Source organism: Diabrotica virgifera, chromosome 9 (assembly GCF_917563875.1).
Source record: "Diabrotica virgifera virgifera chromosome 9, PGI_DIABVI_V3a".
NCBI classification, from domain to species: domain Eukaryota; kingdom Metazoa; phylum Arthropoda; class Insecta; order Coleoptera; family Chrysomelidae; genus Diabrotica; species Diabrotica virgifera.
In genome coordinates this window covers 106,935,758-106,952,857 of record NC_065451.1, presented here as the reverse complement: position 1 = coordinate 106,952,857, position 17,100 = coordinate 106,935,758, and the positions used below count along the sequence as shown (strand labels likewise).

Genomic DNA, 17,100 nt, shown 5'->3' with positions numbered 1-17,100 from the left:
ACCAAGTTAGTTATTACCTATGTAATTATTGATAAACAATATCTAAAATTTTAGTTGAAAATTAAAGATTGTGTTGGGAAAACCCGCATTTTCTGGGGAAAATTTTCGTCGGAGTAAATCGGGAAAAACACGTCTCTATGCAGAATTTAATTACGGTGAATTTTTATTTGGGTGTTTTTGGTGTAAAGTTAAAATCTTTGGAGTTATAGAGCAAGAATTGAAAAAACCACGATTTTCGGGCGCCATTTTGTTTATAAAAAAAGTAGCACACTATCTGCGGACTTTGCATACCTATATTAGTAATAAATACAATCATAAGATTCGATTCCAGCAATGAAATTGCTGGTAAATAACTTTTCCCAAAAATGGCCTATTCTCCGATAATCTGCCCAGACTACATGTTGATAATAAAAAAACACGAAATAGAAAACAAGGTGGCTGCTTTCTGTGGTGATAACTGTAATACGTATTCCGGAGGGGTAAGCAGGCGAAGCACCAACAACGTCTATTCCAGACTCAAGGAAGGTCTCAGCTTTAACATAAAGGGCGGTGGTTGCAGAACACACATCGTTCAGAATACAATCTAACATGCAGTTGAAGGTTGTTCTGTCGAAATAGAGGCTATCGTTGTAAAAATATACAAATATTTATGTATATATACCATACAAGGTATAAACTTAATGTTTTGTGAGACAGCTGACATCAAGTACAAAAATTAGTGAAACTGGGAAATACAATATCTGTCTTTATTACCAGCTGAGGAAGGGATCCTGTAGCTATACGAAGGCCTGAAATCTTATTTTCTTGCTCAGGTAAACTGCTCTCTCGCATTGCGATAGTTCTTCACAACAGAAATTGGAGCACTTTACTTGCTTTTGGTTTGTGCTCATACAGTTAAATGTATTCAACAAAACCATTCAGTCTATGGAGAAGACCAAGTCAACTGCAACAGATGTAGTATGGAGTTGACAAAGGTAAAAAATAATAAAAATTAATTTTCAAAACAGGATGGAAAACAAATTTCTTCCACAAGCAGCTAAACAACTTTTAAATAAATTGAAAGGTTTGTGTGTGAAATTGAAAAAGCAGCAGAAAAGATAAATAAAATCCAAAAACCTCAATTGAAAACCCAAATAATTATTGATGAGCTATTGTATAAGGTGTTATTGGCAAAAGGCTTCTTCCAAAATTCTAATGAAGCTAGTTTCTCCGAGAAATGGGCCCAGTTATTCACTTATTTTCATAAGCAGCATATGAAGGTGCCAAATTTAAAAAAATGTAGAATTTGTTATGTTTTACATGCACGCGCCAACCGAGGAAAAAGACAAAAAAATTAAAGATTTATTCTACGATGACCTTGAAAGAGCATATGATAACTGTGCCAAAAACCATATTAAAATAATCATTGGAGACATGAACGCCCAGATAGGAAAGGAAATATGCTACCAAGATTATATTGGTAAACACAGCCTTCACGGCGTTACTAATAACAATGGTTTAAGACTTATTAGTATGGCAGCTTCCAAAGACTTAATTGTGGGAAGTACATGTTTTAATCATAAAAATATCCATAAAGCAACTTGGATATCACCAAATGGACACACCACAAATCAAATTGACCAAGTTATAATTGACAGAAGGCACTTTACAAACGTAATGGATGTCAGAAGTTACAGAGGCGCAAATATTGACTCAGACCATTTCATGGTAGGGGCCAAGTTACAACAAAGAATTTTCAATGCCAAGAAAGAAAGGGGCACTAGAGAAGTAAAATATAACTTACATATGCTAAAAAATGAAAACATAGAGAAACAGTTCCAATCACATATAAAAGAAACCCTAGAACACACCTGGGCAGTCGACCAGTCAAGCACGGAAATATGGAGCAACTGTAAAGAGGCTCTGGAATTAGCAGCCGAAAGCACATTGGGAATATCCCCAACCCAAGAAAGAAACGATGGCATCCCAGCAGAGTTATTTAAGCACGGTGGAGAGCAGCTCACCAAGGTGATGCCAGAAATTGTTTGTAAGATTGGGTCTGAGGAGCAAATGCCTGACGAATGGAGCTTAGGCTTAATATGCCTGTTACACAAAAAGGGAAACCAACTGGAATGCAATAATTACCGCAGAATAACTCTCCTATATACAGCATACAAGATATTGTCAAACATTTTTCACGAGAAATTGAAGCCTTACACCGAAACGTTTCTAGGAGAATATCAGGCAGGATTCAGGTGTGGACGTTCAACCATTAACCAGATCTTTACACTACAACAGATCCTAGAAAAAGCACAAGAGTTTGACATAGATCTACGTACCATATTATTGTCGATTTTAAAGCTGCATCTGACAGTGTCTCAAGACCAAGTCTTTACAAAGCTATGAATGAGTTAGGAATCCCAAAAAAACTCATATGTATGATAAAAGTGACAATGGCGAAGGTACTATCAGCAGTAAAAATTAAAAAAAAAAAACTCATCAACCCCATTTGAAATACATAGGGGGTTAAGGCAGAGAGATGCGCTGGCGTGTCAACTTTTTAATGTAGAATAATAATTGCAAACAGTTGTTATCACAGTCTATCAAAGTACTTAGCAAACAAACGTCTGTCTCAAAAAACTCATATAAGGCTGTACAGAACATTGACAGCCCCCGTTCTCACATATGGATCAGAGGCATGGACGCTAACTAAAATAGATGAACTATCGATTTTTGAACAAACGTGCTACACAAAATATTCAGAGAGGTCTGTGAGAACGTAATATGGAAGCGTAGATATAACTTTGAACTGCAGAATATCTACAAGCATACGTTTGGTGGAAAAGATATTACCACTATAATTAAGCGAAACCACCTGCAGTATGCATGACATGTAGCCCAGGCCCCTGAATCGAACATGATAAAAAAGATTCTAACAGCGCAACCCATAGGAATGAAAAGACGGGGTAGACCAAAGCTGAGGTGGATGGACAGGGAAACACAAGATGCCGAGAAGATCGGAGTCAGCAACTGGAAAATACAAGCAATGGACAGAACAGCTTGAGAAGGTCGAGGCCCTCTAAGGGCTGTATCACCAAGATGATGATGATTGTTATGTGCCTACCCGGTACTTCAGTGCTAGGGGAAAGAATTTTTTCATAGATGAAAAAAATGTGGTCTGACGATCAGGGGAGGACGGAAGAATACGTTATGGAAGTTGAAACATGGTTTGCTTACATGCAAATTCAACTTGAACATGTCATGCAATGAATTTTATGACAAAATTAAACCGGACAAAAATATTCTGAAGAAAGTACTCCAGTGAAAAATATTAATTAGGAGTGAGTGAATAATAGAACTGGTAAAATTTTTAGTGTTTTTATCTTTTTCTTTTTAATAAAGAATAAATATATTTACATTTATTAGGTAATATGTTTTCAGTTCTTCATAATTTTAATTGCATTTCAAATACGAAAAACACAAATTAAGCGAAAAGCACAATGAAAATGCCTTTCTCTTCTGCATCCTGGTTTGGCTCTTCGTAATTATGGTAAGCCTATGTATAAGTGACTAAACCAATGAGACAAGAGATCATACAGAGATAATGAATATAAAACAAATGAAAAACTCACCTACCATTGTTTTCTTTTTTAGATTTATAGACTTGCTAATATAAAAATCATCATTATTTTCAATTGAAAGGTTAATGAACCAGTCCTTTTTACATAGTTTGTTAAGTAATTCTTCTGCTAGATATATTTCTATTAAATAATATTTACACCCTTCCTCTAGGCATTCATGAATATTTTGTGTCAGATCTTCACCATACAAATTGAATAAGTCAAGAATATCTGTAAATATTTTAACACTAACATGAGACAACTTGTGGCTAAGGCCGCTTTTTATTAAATTATGGATTATTATATTATTGTGTTCTTGTTTAAGTTCTTCAGAAAGTTCTGAATTTCTCTCATATTCCTTGTTTATCTCTTTAATTATATTTTCATATTTTTTAAATGCTGAAAGTGAAATATATTCCATGATGTAGGTATGTAACTGAAATATTAAAGAAAAGTTAAATAAAGTTAGTAATTTTTATATAGAGATAATAATTTAATTATTTAATTGTACAGGGAACAACTAACAACAGAGGAAAAGACAAAATTTATGAATTTAAATTTAAACTAACAAATTTAAGGAAGATAAGTAAGGTTATGTCGGTTTTATGCTTTGACTTTGACAAGTTTGAAAATTATGTCTAAATCCTGACCCACTACTTTGTGCCGTGTAATTTGGGTTGCCGTTATGAACTTGTAACAGCGAAATGGAGCGTCATAAAGTTAGCGAAACGGTTTTTTCAAAGTCGTTATTTTGACTTCTGTCATAGCTCAAATAATTACACCTCGTTTGCGGATAATTGAACCATTCAAAATTTCATTTGCGGAATTTCCGTTTTCGAGATATAAGCAAATCAAAAGTGGAGATTTCGGCGCAGCGCTAAAAATAAATGTCGATTTTCAGGGTATAAAATGCCGTAAAGTCACTAAATGACCATATCACCTAATTGCACCTCGTTTGCGGATTATGAATAAACTGGTTTTACTTGAAAATTGTGAAAATTGAAAATGTTATAAAGGAAAAACGATATTAATGTTGGTTGCCTATACTATAGGGGCAAAGGAATGCCAGAATAATTTTAACTTTTGGTAAACCTAAACTGTAAGGCTAAAAGTAGTATGTACCATAGTCAAAATAACTCCTCCTGACTTAAAGGTAATCCCTCCATTCGAAATTTCATTTGCGGATTTTCCGTGTTCGAGATATAACCAAATAAAAAGTTGGGATTTCGAATAAATTTTTATTTTCTGGGTATAAAAAGCCGTAAAATTGCTAAATAACCATATCACCTAATTGATCCTCGTTTGCGGATTATAAATAAACTGGCTTTAATTGAAAATAATGAAAATTGAAAATTTTATAAAGAAAAACGATATAAACGTCGGTTGTGGTTGCCTACACTGTAGGGGCAATGCAAAGGAATTATTATTCATAGTAGTGATGTTGATTATATTTACTTTCGAGGATTCGTTACAAATGGTTACTTTTGTATAAAGTAATCATTTACAGTTACAGTATTCGTTACTTTGGATTACTATGATTACTTTTGTATTTGAGTACCGGTAATCATATCGAGAATCGTATTTCTCAGTAGGTAGATATTTTGTATAGGTATTTCGATATAACCCTAATAACACAAAACATTCCAGGAATGTTCCTAGAAGGTACACACAGGACATTGAAAACATTCCTGGAATGTCCCCAAAAGCACACGAACGTCCCTGGAAAGTCCCAGGAAAGTGCTGTGTCAGCATTTTAAACATTCCTTGAATGTCTTGTTGGAACATTCCATGAATGTCTACGAATGTTCTTTGAACATTCACAGTATATTGTTTAGACTGAATGTCTTGTTGAAACATTCCATGAATATTCTTAGGACATTCAAAGTATATTTTTTAGACATTCTCTGAAATATATCGTCAGTGATGTGACAATACCTCCTATATGTTTTTTCATGAGTTTTGCAGGAGACGAAAAACATTATTTACGGTCACCTCCTGTTTTCATACGTAAGTTTTGACTTGTTTTGTAGTAAATAGATAATTGAATTTACTACAAAACAAATCAAAAATATATGAAAACACGAGGTGGCCCAAACAAGTTTTTCATCTCCTACAAAATTCATGAAAAAGCAGATAGGAGGTATTGTCACATCACCGACGATATACCAGAAGTACAGTAGGAAAAATGAAAGAATACCCATGAACGAACATATAAAACACGCTGTATTTTCCTGTCACCGTGTCACACAAAAAACTGGTCAGCACAAGTACATGTAATAATTATTGTTACTTGCACTGGACAATTTTCTTTGTGACACGGTGACAGGAAAATACAGCGTGTTTTATATGTTCATTCTGTTACGTTTGAGCCCGTGATACAGATACTAAATTGTACTTTGATTACTTTATTATCAAATATATTATCTAATACAGAGATGAGAAGAGCTTGCCTCCAGTTTCTGGTTACCTGTCATCTGTCGTCGTTGACAGCCCAACGCAACGTTGCCAAGCAACTCAGAACTCACAATTAAATACACAACATTTCCCTCCTTACCTATAATTAAAAGTTTATAAGTCCAACCTCTGTGGTTGATGACGTACACGATTACTACGTCTCAATTCAATACCTGTTGGATTAATGGTTTCTAAAGGTATTGAATGATCTGTTGTTTTAACAGGACTTCCAAACTGTAGACCCCCTTCTGAATCAGGACTAGTTTCCTTAATTTTGACAGCAGTCATTTGGTGACTTAGAGGGTCGACAATTTCGGAATTACAATTTTCTTGAACTACTGCAGGTCTTAACCCATGGTTTGTAGTCAGTGAAGTACTTGGTTGTTCTATGTTTGTAGTAGCTGAAAATTTCCTAATACTGTTTACATGTTTGTACAAAACTCTATCATTTACTTGAACCAAATATGTCACTGGACTTACCCGTTTTATTATACTACCCTCCTGCCACTTATCTGTTATATAAGGACCTAGTCTTCCTACTAATACTTTCTCCCCTACTAAAAAGCATTCAATTTGTTTGAAATCTAATGCTTTATTGTAACTGCAATAATTACCCTTTTTAGGTTTAATCAAATCAATGACTGCTTTTGGTTTAACTTTAAAAATATACTCATTAGGACTTACACCTGTATTTGCACAGGGAGTATTTCTATAGGTAAAAAGAAAGTTGACTAACCTTTGTTCTACTGTTAATGTTGACTTTTCTAAAAGAAATTTCTTGAACGCAACCTTTACTGTTTGTACGTGTCTCTCAGCAGTACCATTGGACTGGGGGTGATATGGAGGAGACTTTATACTACATTCGCTCTCGCGAGATTTTTTTTGACACTGACGTTAGTAATTTCTTTTTTGAAAAATTCAGTTGTCAGAAGTGACTGGAAATTACTACAAAACCAACGCACCTGCTCATATCCAATATTATTAATAGTAAACAGACATAAAAATAACATAAACCTTACGCCAATCAATATTTATTTATTTAAACCATTATAATGTATTGATATCAAATGAGAAAATTATTTATTGTACAAAATAAAAATATTTTGTAGAAATAAACTTCATAAAATTTTATGAGATTAGTAGACACTCCCACTATTTCTAATAATTCTTCTTTTTTTAATGAAAGATTAAGTTCATTTGAGTTGATTTTTAGCAGTTAATAGTGTGAGGTAGGAATTTTTGTGTTGTACGTTTCCTATTCCGAATGTCTAAAAAAAAATCTCGCGAGAGCGAATGTAGTATACTACCTTGATACCATTTATTTCACAAAATTTCAAAAAACAGTTAGAATTAAATGGTGGGCCATTGTCACTAACAATAATGTCTGGTAGGCCCATTATAGAAAATGTTAGTTTCAATTTTTCTATAGTATTTGTTACATTAGTACCTCTTACCATGACATGTACATCAATCCACTTAGATTTACTGTCCACTAATAACAGATAAGAGACATTATTAAAAAAAAAGAAATCAATATGAACACGTTCAAAAACATTAGCAGTTCTAGGCCAGGGCATTAAAGATTTTTCACTATTGTTTTGTGATAATTGACATATTTCACAACTGGAGATCATTTGCTCAATATCCTGTTGTAGACCTGGCCACCAAACTATTGACCTAGCAAGCATTTTGGATCTTACCATACCAGTGTGGTTCTCATGAATTAATTCTAGAATTTTGTTTCTCAAAACAGTAGGGACTATTACTTTTGAACCCACAAGTAGACAGTTTTCTTCTACAGACATCTCATGTCGTTTTAAAAAATATGGCTTCATAACTGGATCAGTGATTTTACTAGGCCATCCTGTCTTTACAAAATCTAATACCTTAACTAAAACCGTATCTGTCTTTGTTACTTTAGCCACATCCTCAAAGGTGAGGGGTAGTTCCTCTGTTAAATTAAACGAATTTATGTAACCATCAACCTCCGTGGGATCACTTAGTGGTAACCTTGATAACATATCTGCTTCATACATTTGTGACCCTTTTCGATACTCTACCTTATAATCATAGGCTGATAATATAACATTCCAGCGTATTATTCTAGATGCTGACATAACTGAAATATTACGATCTGGATTAAAGATCACTTTAAGTGGTTTATGATCTGACACTAAAATAAACTGTCTACCATATAAATATTTATGAAACTTTTTAAAACAAAATATAATGGCTAGCGCTTCACGTTCAATTTGGGAATAATTCTGCTCAGCCTTACTAAGAGTTCCAGATACAAAATGTATAGGCTTTTCTCTACCATCAGAGTACCGATGACTAAGAACACCTCCCACTCCATACGAACTAGCATCACATGCAACCACAATTTGCTTATTAGGATCATAATGTGCCAGAACTTGATTTGCCTCAATTAACTCCTTACTTAAGCAAAAAGCAGCTTTACATTCTGCATTAAAATTAAATTTTACATTCTTTTCCAATAATTTATATAACGGTTTTAAGCGGCCTGATAACATAGGGATAAATTTACTATAGTAATTAATTAATCCTAAGTAAGATCGGAGTTGTGTTATATCTTTAGGTTCAGGTGCCTCTTTAATAGCTCTTAATTTATCACTAGTAGGATGAATACCATCTTTGTCTATACGGTGACCAAGATATTCAACCTGATCTTTAAAAAATGAACATTTCTGAGCATTTACCTTGATATTATAACTACTTAATCTGTTAAAAACTATTTCCAGTAATCTACTTACATGTTCTATTGAAGTACCCGAAATAAGGATATCATCTAAATAGCAATGAACATTTGGTATACCTGCCAAGATCTGATCCATTACCGATTGAAAAATTGCTGGTGCACTTGCTATACCATATGTTAACCTAGTAAACCTAAATAAGCCAATATGTGTATTTATAGTTAAATATTTTTGGAAGGCCTCATTTACTTTAAGCTGTTGATAGGCACCTGATAAATCTATACAACAAAATATTTTACCTCCAGCTAAACTTGCAAAAATATCCTCAGGTAGTGGTAATGGGTATTGCTCTACACTTAAAACTTTATTTACCGTAACTTGAAAATCAGTGCAAATTCTAATATCCTCAGTGTTTTTCTTAGCTACAACTACAATGGGTGAAGCCCATTCACTATGTTTGACAGGTTTTAAAATACCGACTTGAACCATCTGATCCAATTTTCTTTCAACTAATGGCTTAATAGCATATGGCATTGAGTATGCCTTTTTAAAAATAGGAATCACATTATCTTTTATGTTAAATTTTACTTCAAAATGTTTGATTGGACTACACATATTGCCATCAAATAATAATTTATATTTATTTTTAATAGACTCAATTAGATCATCTCGTTCATTTATATGACCTATTTGCCCATCCATACAAAATATAGCTTTCCAGTCAGGAAACAAGATATTGAGCCAATTCCTTCCAAGCAGTGGCGTGAATTCCTTACCTGACTCTATAACTGCCAATGGCAACTCACATGTTTTACTCCCATAATGTACATTCACTGTACATTCACCTACAGCTTTAATAGGTTGACCTGAAACAGCAGTAAGTTTGTAATTTACAGGTGCTAAAGCTAGATTTAGTACATTTTTAAATTTGGATACAGACATTACTGTTCTACATGCACCAGTATCTACTTCAAAGGTTACATTTTTATTGTTTATCTTTAGGGTTACATGATATGCAGAATTTGACACATCACTCACTGTATGAAGATTAAATATGTCATTATTTACCTCGTCACTATCAATGTTATATTCCTCCTCTTGTACTACATTCACAGGTTGTGGTCGAATATCTGGACAGAAATTCTTGACATGACCAAACTTTGCACAAAAAAAACATCTCCATTTTTCAGCTGGGCATTTACCTCTATGATGACTTCTGCCACAATTTTTACAACTTTGATCTGCACTGAGAGTTGATCTAAACTTTGGATTTCTATGCTTGCCTCTGTTTAATACATTTATATTACCTCCCTCAGATAATAACTTAACTTGTTTCTGTGCTACTTCTGAGGCCAAAGCTAACTGACAAGCACTTTGAAATGTTAAATCTACATCACCCAACAACTTCTTTTGTGTTCCTTCGTCTCTAATCCCACAAACAAACCTATCCCTTAGAGCCTCTTCTAGAAACTGTCCAAAATTACAAGAATTTGCCAACTTCCTTAGCTCTACACTATAATCAGAGATAGATTGATCAGCTTTTTGTTCACACCGATTGAAAACAAAACGTTCGTAGATTTCGGACACAGGTGGAGAAAAATGTTTAATCAATTTCCCTTTCACTTCTTGGAACGTAAATTCGGTTGGTTTCTTTGGGGCCACTAAGTTTTTCAACACCTGAAAAAGACTCGTACCTCCTAGTGTGATTAACATTGAAACCTTCATATTTTCTTCAACCTTATTAACAGTAAACAAATGTTCTAATCTTTCTATGTAGGATTCAAATTCTTCTGGAACACCGGTAAAAGCTTCAATATTACCTATCAACGCCATGTTGCTGACTACAATAACTAATATAAAACACCTCTCTGTATAAACCCTATCGTAAATAGGAACTTCACTTTATTTTTTTTTTATCCCGTCGCCAAAATGTTACGTTTGAGCCCGTGATACAGATACTAAATTGTACTTTGATTACTTTATTATCAAATATATTATCTAATACAGAGATGAGAAGAGCTTGCCTCCAGTTTCTGGTTACCTGTCATCTGTCGTCGTTGACAGCCCAACACAACGTTGCCAAGCAACTCAGAACTCACAATTAAATACACAACACATTCATGGATATTCTTTCATTTTTCCGACTGTATATGTAGCCATACCATACCAAATAATACATCCTTGATAAATATAAACATTTTTATTGCACAAAATCTTGTCATATATTTTTTTCCATAATCATCACTACGATGACGATTCATTGTATTGAATTGTTCATTAGAATTACAATCTGGTCATAACTCTGACCAATGAGCAATTTTAATTTAACCTAAATTACTACTGTTCCTTAAAATGAAGAGCTTACCCATAGCGTCTCTTATCTAATCTAACAGGCACACAAGCACTATGCTCTGCTTTTCTAACCGCACTATTCTAACATACACATACACACAAGCATTATGCTCTGCTTTTCACTATCACTCAAACTAGTTCAAAAGGCTTTGTCCTCTTCAATCTTCTAGTTTGCCCAGTAGTATCCAGGAGCTGGATTTCCTCAATATTCTTGTAGGTACTTACGAAGTTGTTGCTTGTGACTTCAAACTTTACTCCAACTTTAAAAACAAATCCAGCTGTAAAATATTTATGTGCCTGAAGGCTTTTGTATGCTTTCATCTACAGTGTGTCAATTTTAAAACTTACAATGGCTATATCTCACGAACAAAAGCTGAAAACGAAAAATGCTTGAAACCGTTTCTAGGATAGTAAGGGGGAACTAAAATGGCATGAAAGAGAACTCACCCCCATCAACCCCCTAGGCCCCACCCACCACAACCCAAAAAGTTTAAATTGCAAACCCCTACTTGTGATACATAATTGAAGAGGCTATAAAAAATGCTATCCAATGGTATAAACAATAATTATACAGGGTGAAGCAATAATTGTGAAACTTTGGCTTAAATGAAAAATTTAATGAGGTTTTGTTGAATTGCAAATTTGATAAAAATATCAATTAAATAAATTTGCAAAGTGGGTTCCGTTGTTTTGTAAACAATAATACAGTCTATTTTCAAATTCTGCACGAAATTTGGCAAATGTTTTTCTAGTAATAGGGCGACATGCTTGAGTAATTATTTCTCGCAATTTCCCAAGTGATGCAAGTTAAGTTTTATAAACAACTGATTTAAGGTAAAAATAGCAAATTAAGTTTTAATTCAACAAAAAAAAAGTTCGAGCGGACATTTACCATTTAAAATAATAGTCCGGGAGATAGCATTACAAATACAAAAGTCATAGTAAGCCAGCTGATATTAACACCCTGTATAATTAATTTTTATACCATTGGATGGTACTTTTTATAGTAGAATAGTATACAATTTTTTTCTATGGGGTTACGTTAAATCAGTTGTTTATAAAACTCAACTTGCTTCACTTGGGGAATTGCGAGAAAGAATTACTCAAGCATGTCGCCCTATTACTAGAACATTTGCCAAATTTCGTGCAGAATTTGATAATAGGCTGTATTATTGTTTACCAAACAACGGAATTCACATTAAATATTTACTTAATTGACATTTTTATCAAATTTGCAATTCAACAAAACCTCATTAAATTTTTCATTTAAGCCAAAGTTTCACAATTATTGCTTCACCCTGTATAATTATTGTTTATACCATTGGATAGCATTTTTTATAGCCTCTTCAATTATATATCACAAGTAGGGGTTTGCAATTTAAACTTTTTGGGTTGTGGTGGGTGGGGCCTAGGGGGTTATTGGGGGTGAGTTCTCTTTCATGCCATTTTAGTTCCCCCTTACTATCCTAGAAACGGTTTCAAGCATTTTTTGATATCAGCTTTTGTTCGTGAGATATAGCCATTGTAAGTTTTTAAATTGACACACTGTATAATATCTATAATAGTAATTTGGTGGAATGCACTTTATGGTAAAATCCAATTCTGACTGAATTGTATATGGATCTAAATCCCCAATTATTTTCAGCTTCAATAAATATCTAAAACAATAAAAGAAATAATGTTATTGCTTGCAAAATTCATCAATATTGATAAATATCAGAGAAAAATGAACATTGATAAAAAATGTTTGCCCTACCTTTCTCCAAACATCTGGTGTCTCCAATAATAATTTCCTTAAATAATCACTTTGCAGTGTGGTAAAGTTTATAAAGTTCACAAAATACAGCAAACGAAATCCAAAATATGACGATAAACACTGAAATGATGAATGATGAAATGAAATGATATTACAAACATAACCTCTGTAACCTGTATGCCATAACGAGAACCAGAAGTCACATGATTTGGATTGCCTAAATACATATACACACGCAGCAAATTTGAAAATGAATGCAAATTGAATAGTAAATGGCCTCTCTTAAAATATAGGACATTGGTAGTATGTTCATAGAATGTCTTGTGGTAACATTCCACGAATAACTTAATCAGATATTCACCGAAGGTTCCTTGAATGTCCAGTACATTCAAACATTAATAGAACTTTGATAGTACATTCCTGGAATGTTTTGTGTTGTTAGGGAACAACGACCTTCAGCCTTCACCGATCTGTTTAAGGGATAAATCGTTACTTTTGTATAAAGTAATCATTTACAGTATTCGTTACTTTGATTACTATATGATTACTTTTGTTACTTTTGTATTCGAGTACCCATAATCATATCGAGAATCTTATTTCTCAGTAGGAAGGTATTTTGTATAGGTATTCTGTCACACCCTTAAAACGCTTCATACCGATAACGATATTCCATAACACTCGTAAAATACCGGTCCCGTCCGTTACTCGCTAGGATACGATTGGTATTTTTTTTATAGAAAGTAATCAAGTGTACTGGTTGCAGATACAATAGTCGTTACCCGCTCTGATACGATTGGTACAAAGTAACGAAGTAATCAGAGTAATCAAAGTAACGATTTGCCTCTCTGTATAGTAATCGGTACTTTCGGTATTCGTAGCAGGTAACGAGTACTTTGTAACGAATAGTTACTTTTTCAACATCACTATATACACCATGGCCAGAATAATTTTCACTTTTAACTTAAAACATTTAATTTCTCCTGGTTTGAGGATTATAAATAAACCTGGTTTTAACTTAACTAAAAATCCGCTGTGTCTAGGTACACGCTAACGTGTACACAAATAAAAAAGTTACTGTCTATTCGGTAGGCTTACACCGGTCACGGATTAAGAAAGAAATGAACGAATTGACTGGTGCGCTGTAGTTTGACTATTTACACATTGGCGCAGTCATTTTTTATTTGAGGGGGTGTTCTTATATAAATCAAATAATTTAAAATTTTAGGTTTTTGTATAGCCTCACAAGCCTAAACGATATAATTTCATGATTCTTTACAACAGTTCATTACCCGTAGCAAAAAATCAATATACCTAATTTTAATTGTTGCATGAATATCCATATAATAAAAATAAAACAAATTCTAACTTATAAAAGGTAGAAGGCTAAACGTTGCTGTATTGTTGATGTTTTAATTTAATCTCTAAAATGGTTTTATATAAAGTCACAATCAATTTAAGTGATATAGTAAAGCGGTCACAATGCAGCCTATAGTCAATAAGTTTTCTTTGTTAGTTATGTATATTTAATAGTTTTTATGTATAATGGGGTATTTTTCCCGTAAATAAAAATTATTAAAAACAATATTATAATATGTATGTAACTACAATATCTACAAATAGTTTCAATTTCAAACAAATCACACTTACTAAAATGATCACGCCTTGAAAAGAATCCGGAAATCCTACAGCAGGGCATTATATAAACATAAAATATTCAAGTAAATTCCTAAATATTATTAAGTCAATATACGTACCAATTGTTTTTACTAAAATGATTAGTCTTTATTGTTCACACTATCATCTTCATCGCTGGGGTCACCGTTAATTGTTATTATGATTGGGTTTATTTCGTTAATTTTATTTTCACGAATCCACCAATCCTTAATTAATTTTTCGCACTTGGATATACAGTTCCGCCATACTTCTGAAGTTGCAATTGAAAGTGCTTCTCGCCAAGTTTCCCAAACCACTTCGTCAGTATAACCACTAAGACCAATATGGTTGTCGTAATATTGTTTTGCTGTTCCCCATATATTTTCGATGAGATTAAACTGGCAGTGGTGTGGTGGAAGATGTAAAACTTGAAGCCCGTAACTTTCAATAACTTGAACCACCAGAAAGATTTTTGGTTTCGCATGTTCTTTTGCCAAACGTAACAACTCAGACTTTAATATAAGCTGTGGAATAGAAATGCGTTCATTTGTTAGCAATTCTTTAATTTTATCTACATTCCACGAATTTGCTGGACTCTTGTTTAGTATTTCTGAATGGTAAGGCGCATTGTATAAAATAATTACGCTGGGCTCACTTAATCCGGGAAGAAGTTTTTCACGCAACCATTTCACAAACATTTGCGTGTTCATATTGTCATGATAGTCACTGTTTTTTCTTATGTAGACGAAAATATTAAATTAGCACCTTTTATATATCCTGTCTTCCCTCCCGCGTGCAGAATTATATGTCGCTTCCCTTCTCCACTAGTATGCTTGATCGATTTTATGTTGTCATCTTGCCATATTCTCTTGGTAGCACCCTTAGAAAATATCCATGTTTCGTCTAAATATACAAAAGTTGACTATTTTTCTTTAAATTTGTTATATTTTCTCAGAAACTCAATTCTCTTGTGTACAACAGAACTTCTTTCACAAAGCGCTTTTCTGTTATCCTCTTTTTTAAATTTGAATCCTATGTTATGTAGGACTTGCCATAAACTTGTTCTGCCGATGTCGCCAAATTCCCCCTATTCTCATTTAAAAAAATCATCGATTACGTCATCACACCCAGATGGATGACGACACTAGTATGATATGTATGCCAAAATATAATTTAAAAACAAAAATCGGCCTCTTTCGAGATTTTCCCTAATGTCATCGGTTTACGAAATAACAAATTTATTCCTTTCATTTGCACCCTACTGTATATACGAGTAGATGCAAAATTTACTAAATGCATTAACATTATTTAGTGGTGGCCGCATATCGAAATAACTACTCTGTGATAGACCACATAATGGACTAATTAAACATCTAGGATCTAACAACATTACGAGAAAAACCAAATGCAAAATATACAAAACCCTGATAAAGCCGGTCCTTATATATGGATCAGAGACATGGACACTGTCGAAAAGCGATGAGAACTTATTAGGTACGTTTGAACGAAAAATCCTCAGACACATATATAAGGAAGTGAAAGAAAATGACGTATATGGCGCAGAAGATATAATTTTGAACTATACGCAGAATACAACGAATCTGACGTCATAACATCCATAAAGATCGGACGTCTGCGCTGGATAGGCCATGTTGAACGGATGTTGGAGACCGAAATACCAAAACATATAATGAGGCAAACACCAGTAGGGAGAAGCAGTGCCGGCGCTAGGGTATAAGGTGCCCGCCTGCAAAACTAACACAGGCGCCCCTCCCCCCCCACACGCACACACATTCTTATGGGCGCCCATATAAAAATTTTTAGGGTGGGGCCAGAGGTGAAGATGTTGTACATTAAATTTTGTATACTTTGGATGGCAATATATAGTTTAAAGCACCCGAAAAGCTAGGGGGTGGCACGGCCTCCCTGACAGCGTGCCTGCATGGGCGCCCATGCAGATACTCGTACAACCCCAGCCTTGGGGACAATATGTGTGTTTTAATGAAACAGTGAGACCCGCATTTCCGAAGATCAAACCGGTCACTGCTGGAGTGGTATCTATCTGACCCCCAAGCTATAACACCACCCCACCCCATCGCAGTACATAACGAATGAGGAGGCTTTGTACTGAACGTTTACTTGGATGCCCTGGGTAATGGAACATCCTCTGTATTACTTTATGTGGTTAAACCACCTAATTTTAGGGGTAGCTAGAAGAGCTTTTCTCCATATTAATGACTTGATTTTGGACTTGTGTTCTAAAAATGTGTGTTCCAAGCAGCGAGGCATCGACTTAGTCGGTGTTCCTCAATCCGCAAATGTCCCCGGTAAATAAAGTTCGGTTACAGTTTTATTGGATCCATGATCTGACAGAATAACTTCATTTTAATTTTTTTAAGAAATTGGCTAAGAGAACTAAGATTGTTTTTGTCATTTCTTCTTTTTCGGCTTTTCTTCTTCGGTTCGTGCCCCAGATATTTTTTTTTGAATCCATTTTTATTTAACTACATAAAAATAATAACTTTAAAACCTCAAGATTATGTTTCTGAAGTATGTAATGTGAAACCGT

The 17,100-nt window shown here is 34.1% G+C and overlaps 1 protein-coding gene across 1 annotated transcript; it reads right to left on the bottom strand.

Annotated features, from left to right (window-relative positions):
- Window positions 1-14,653: 14,653 nt before the first annotated feature.
- On the bottom strand, window positions 14,654-15,241 carry LOC126891218 (uncharacterized). The gene has a single exon (XM_050660400.1). The coding sequence runs from the start codon at window positions 15,239-15,241 to the stop codon at window positions 14,654-14,656; it is 588 nt and encodes a 195-aa protein (XP_050516357.1).
- Window positions 15,242-17,100: the final 1,859 nt, after the last annotated feature.

Coding starts and splice junctions, on each gene's coding strand:
- LOC126891218 (XM_050660400.1), bottom strand. CDS start 15,241: ATGAACACGCAAATGTTTGTGAAATGGTTGCGTGAAAAACTTCTTCCC.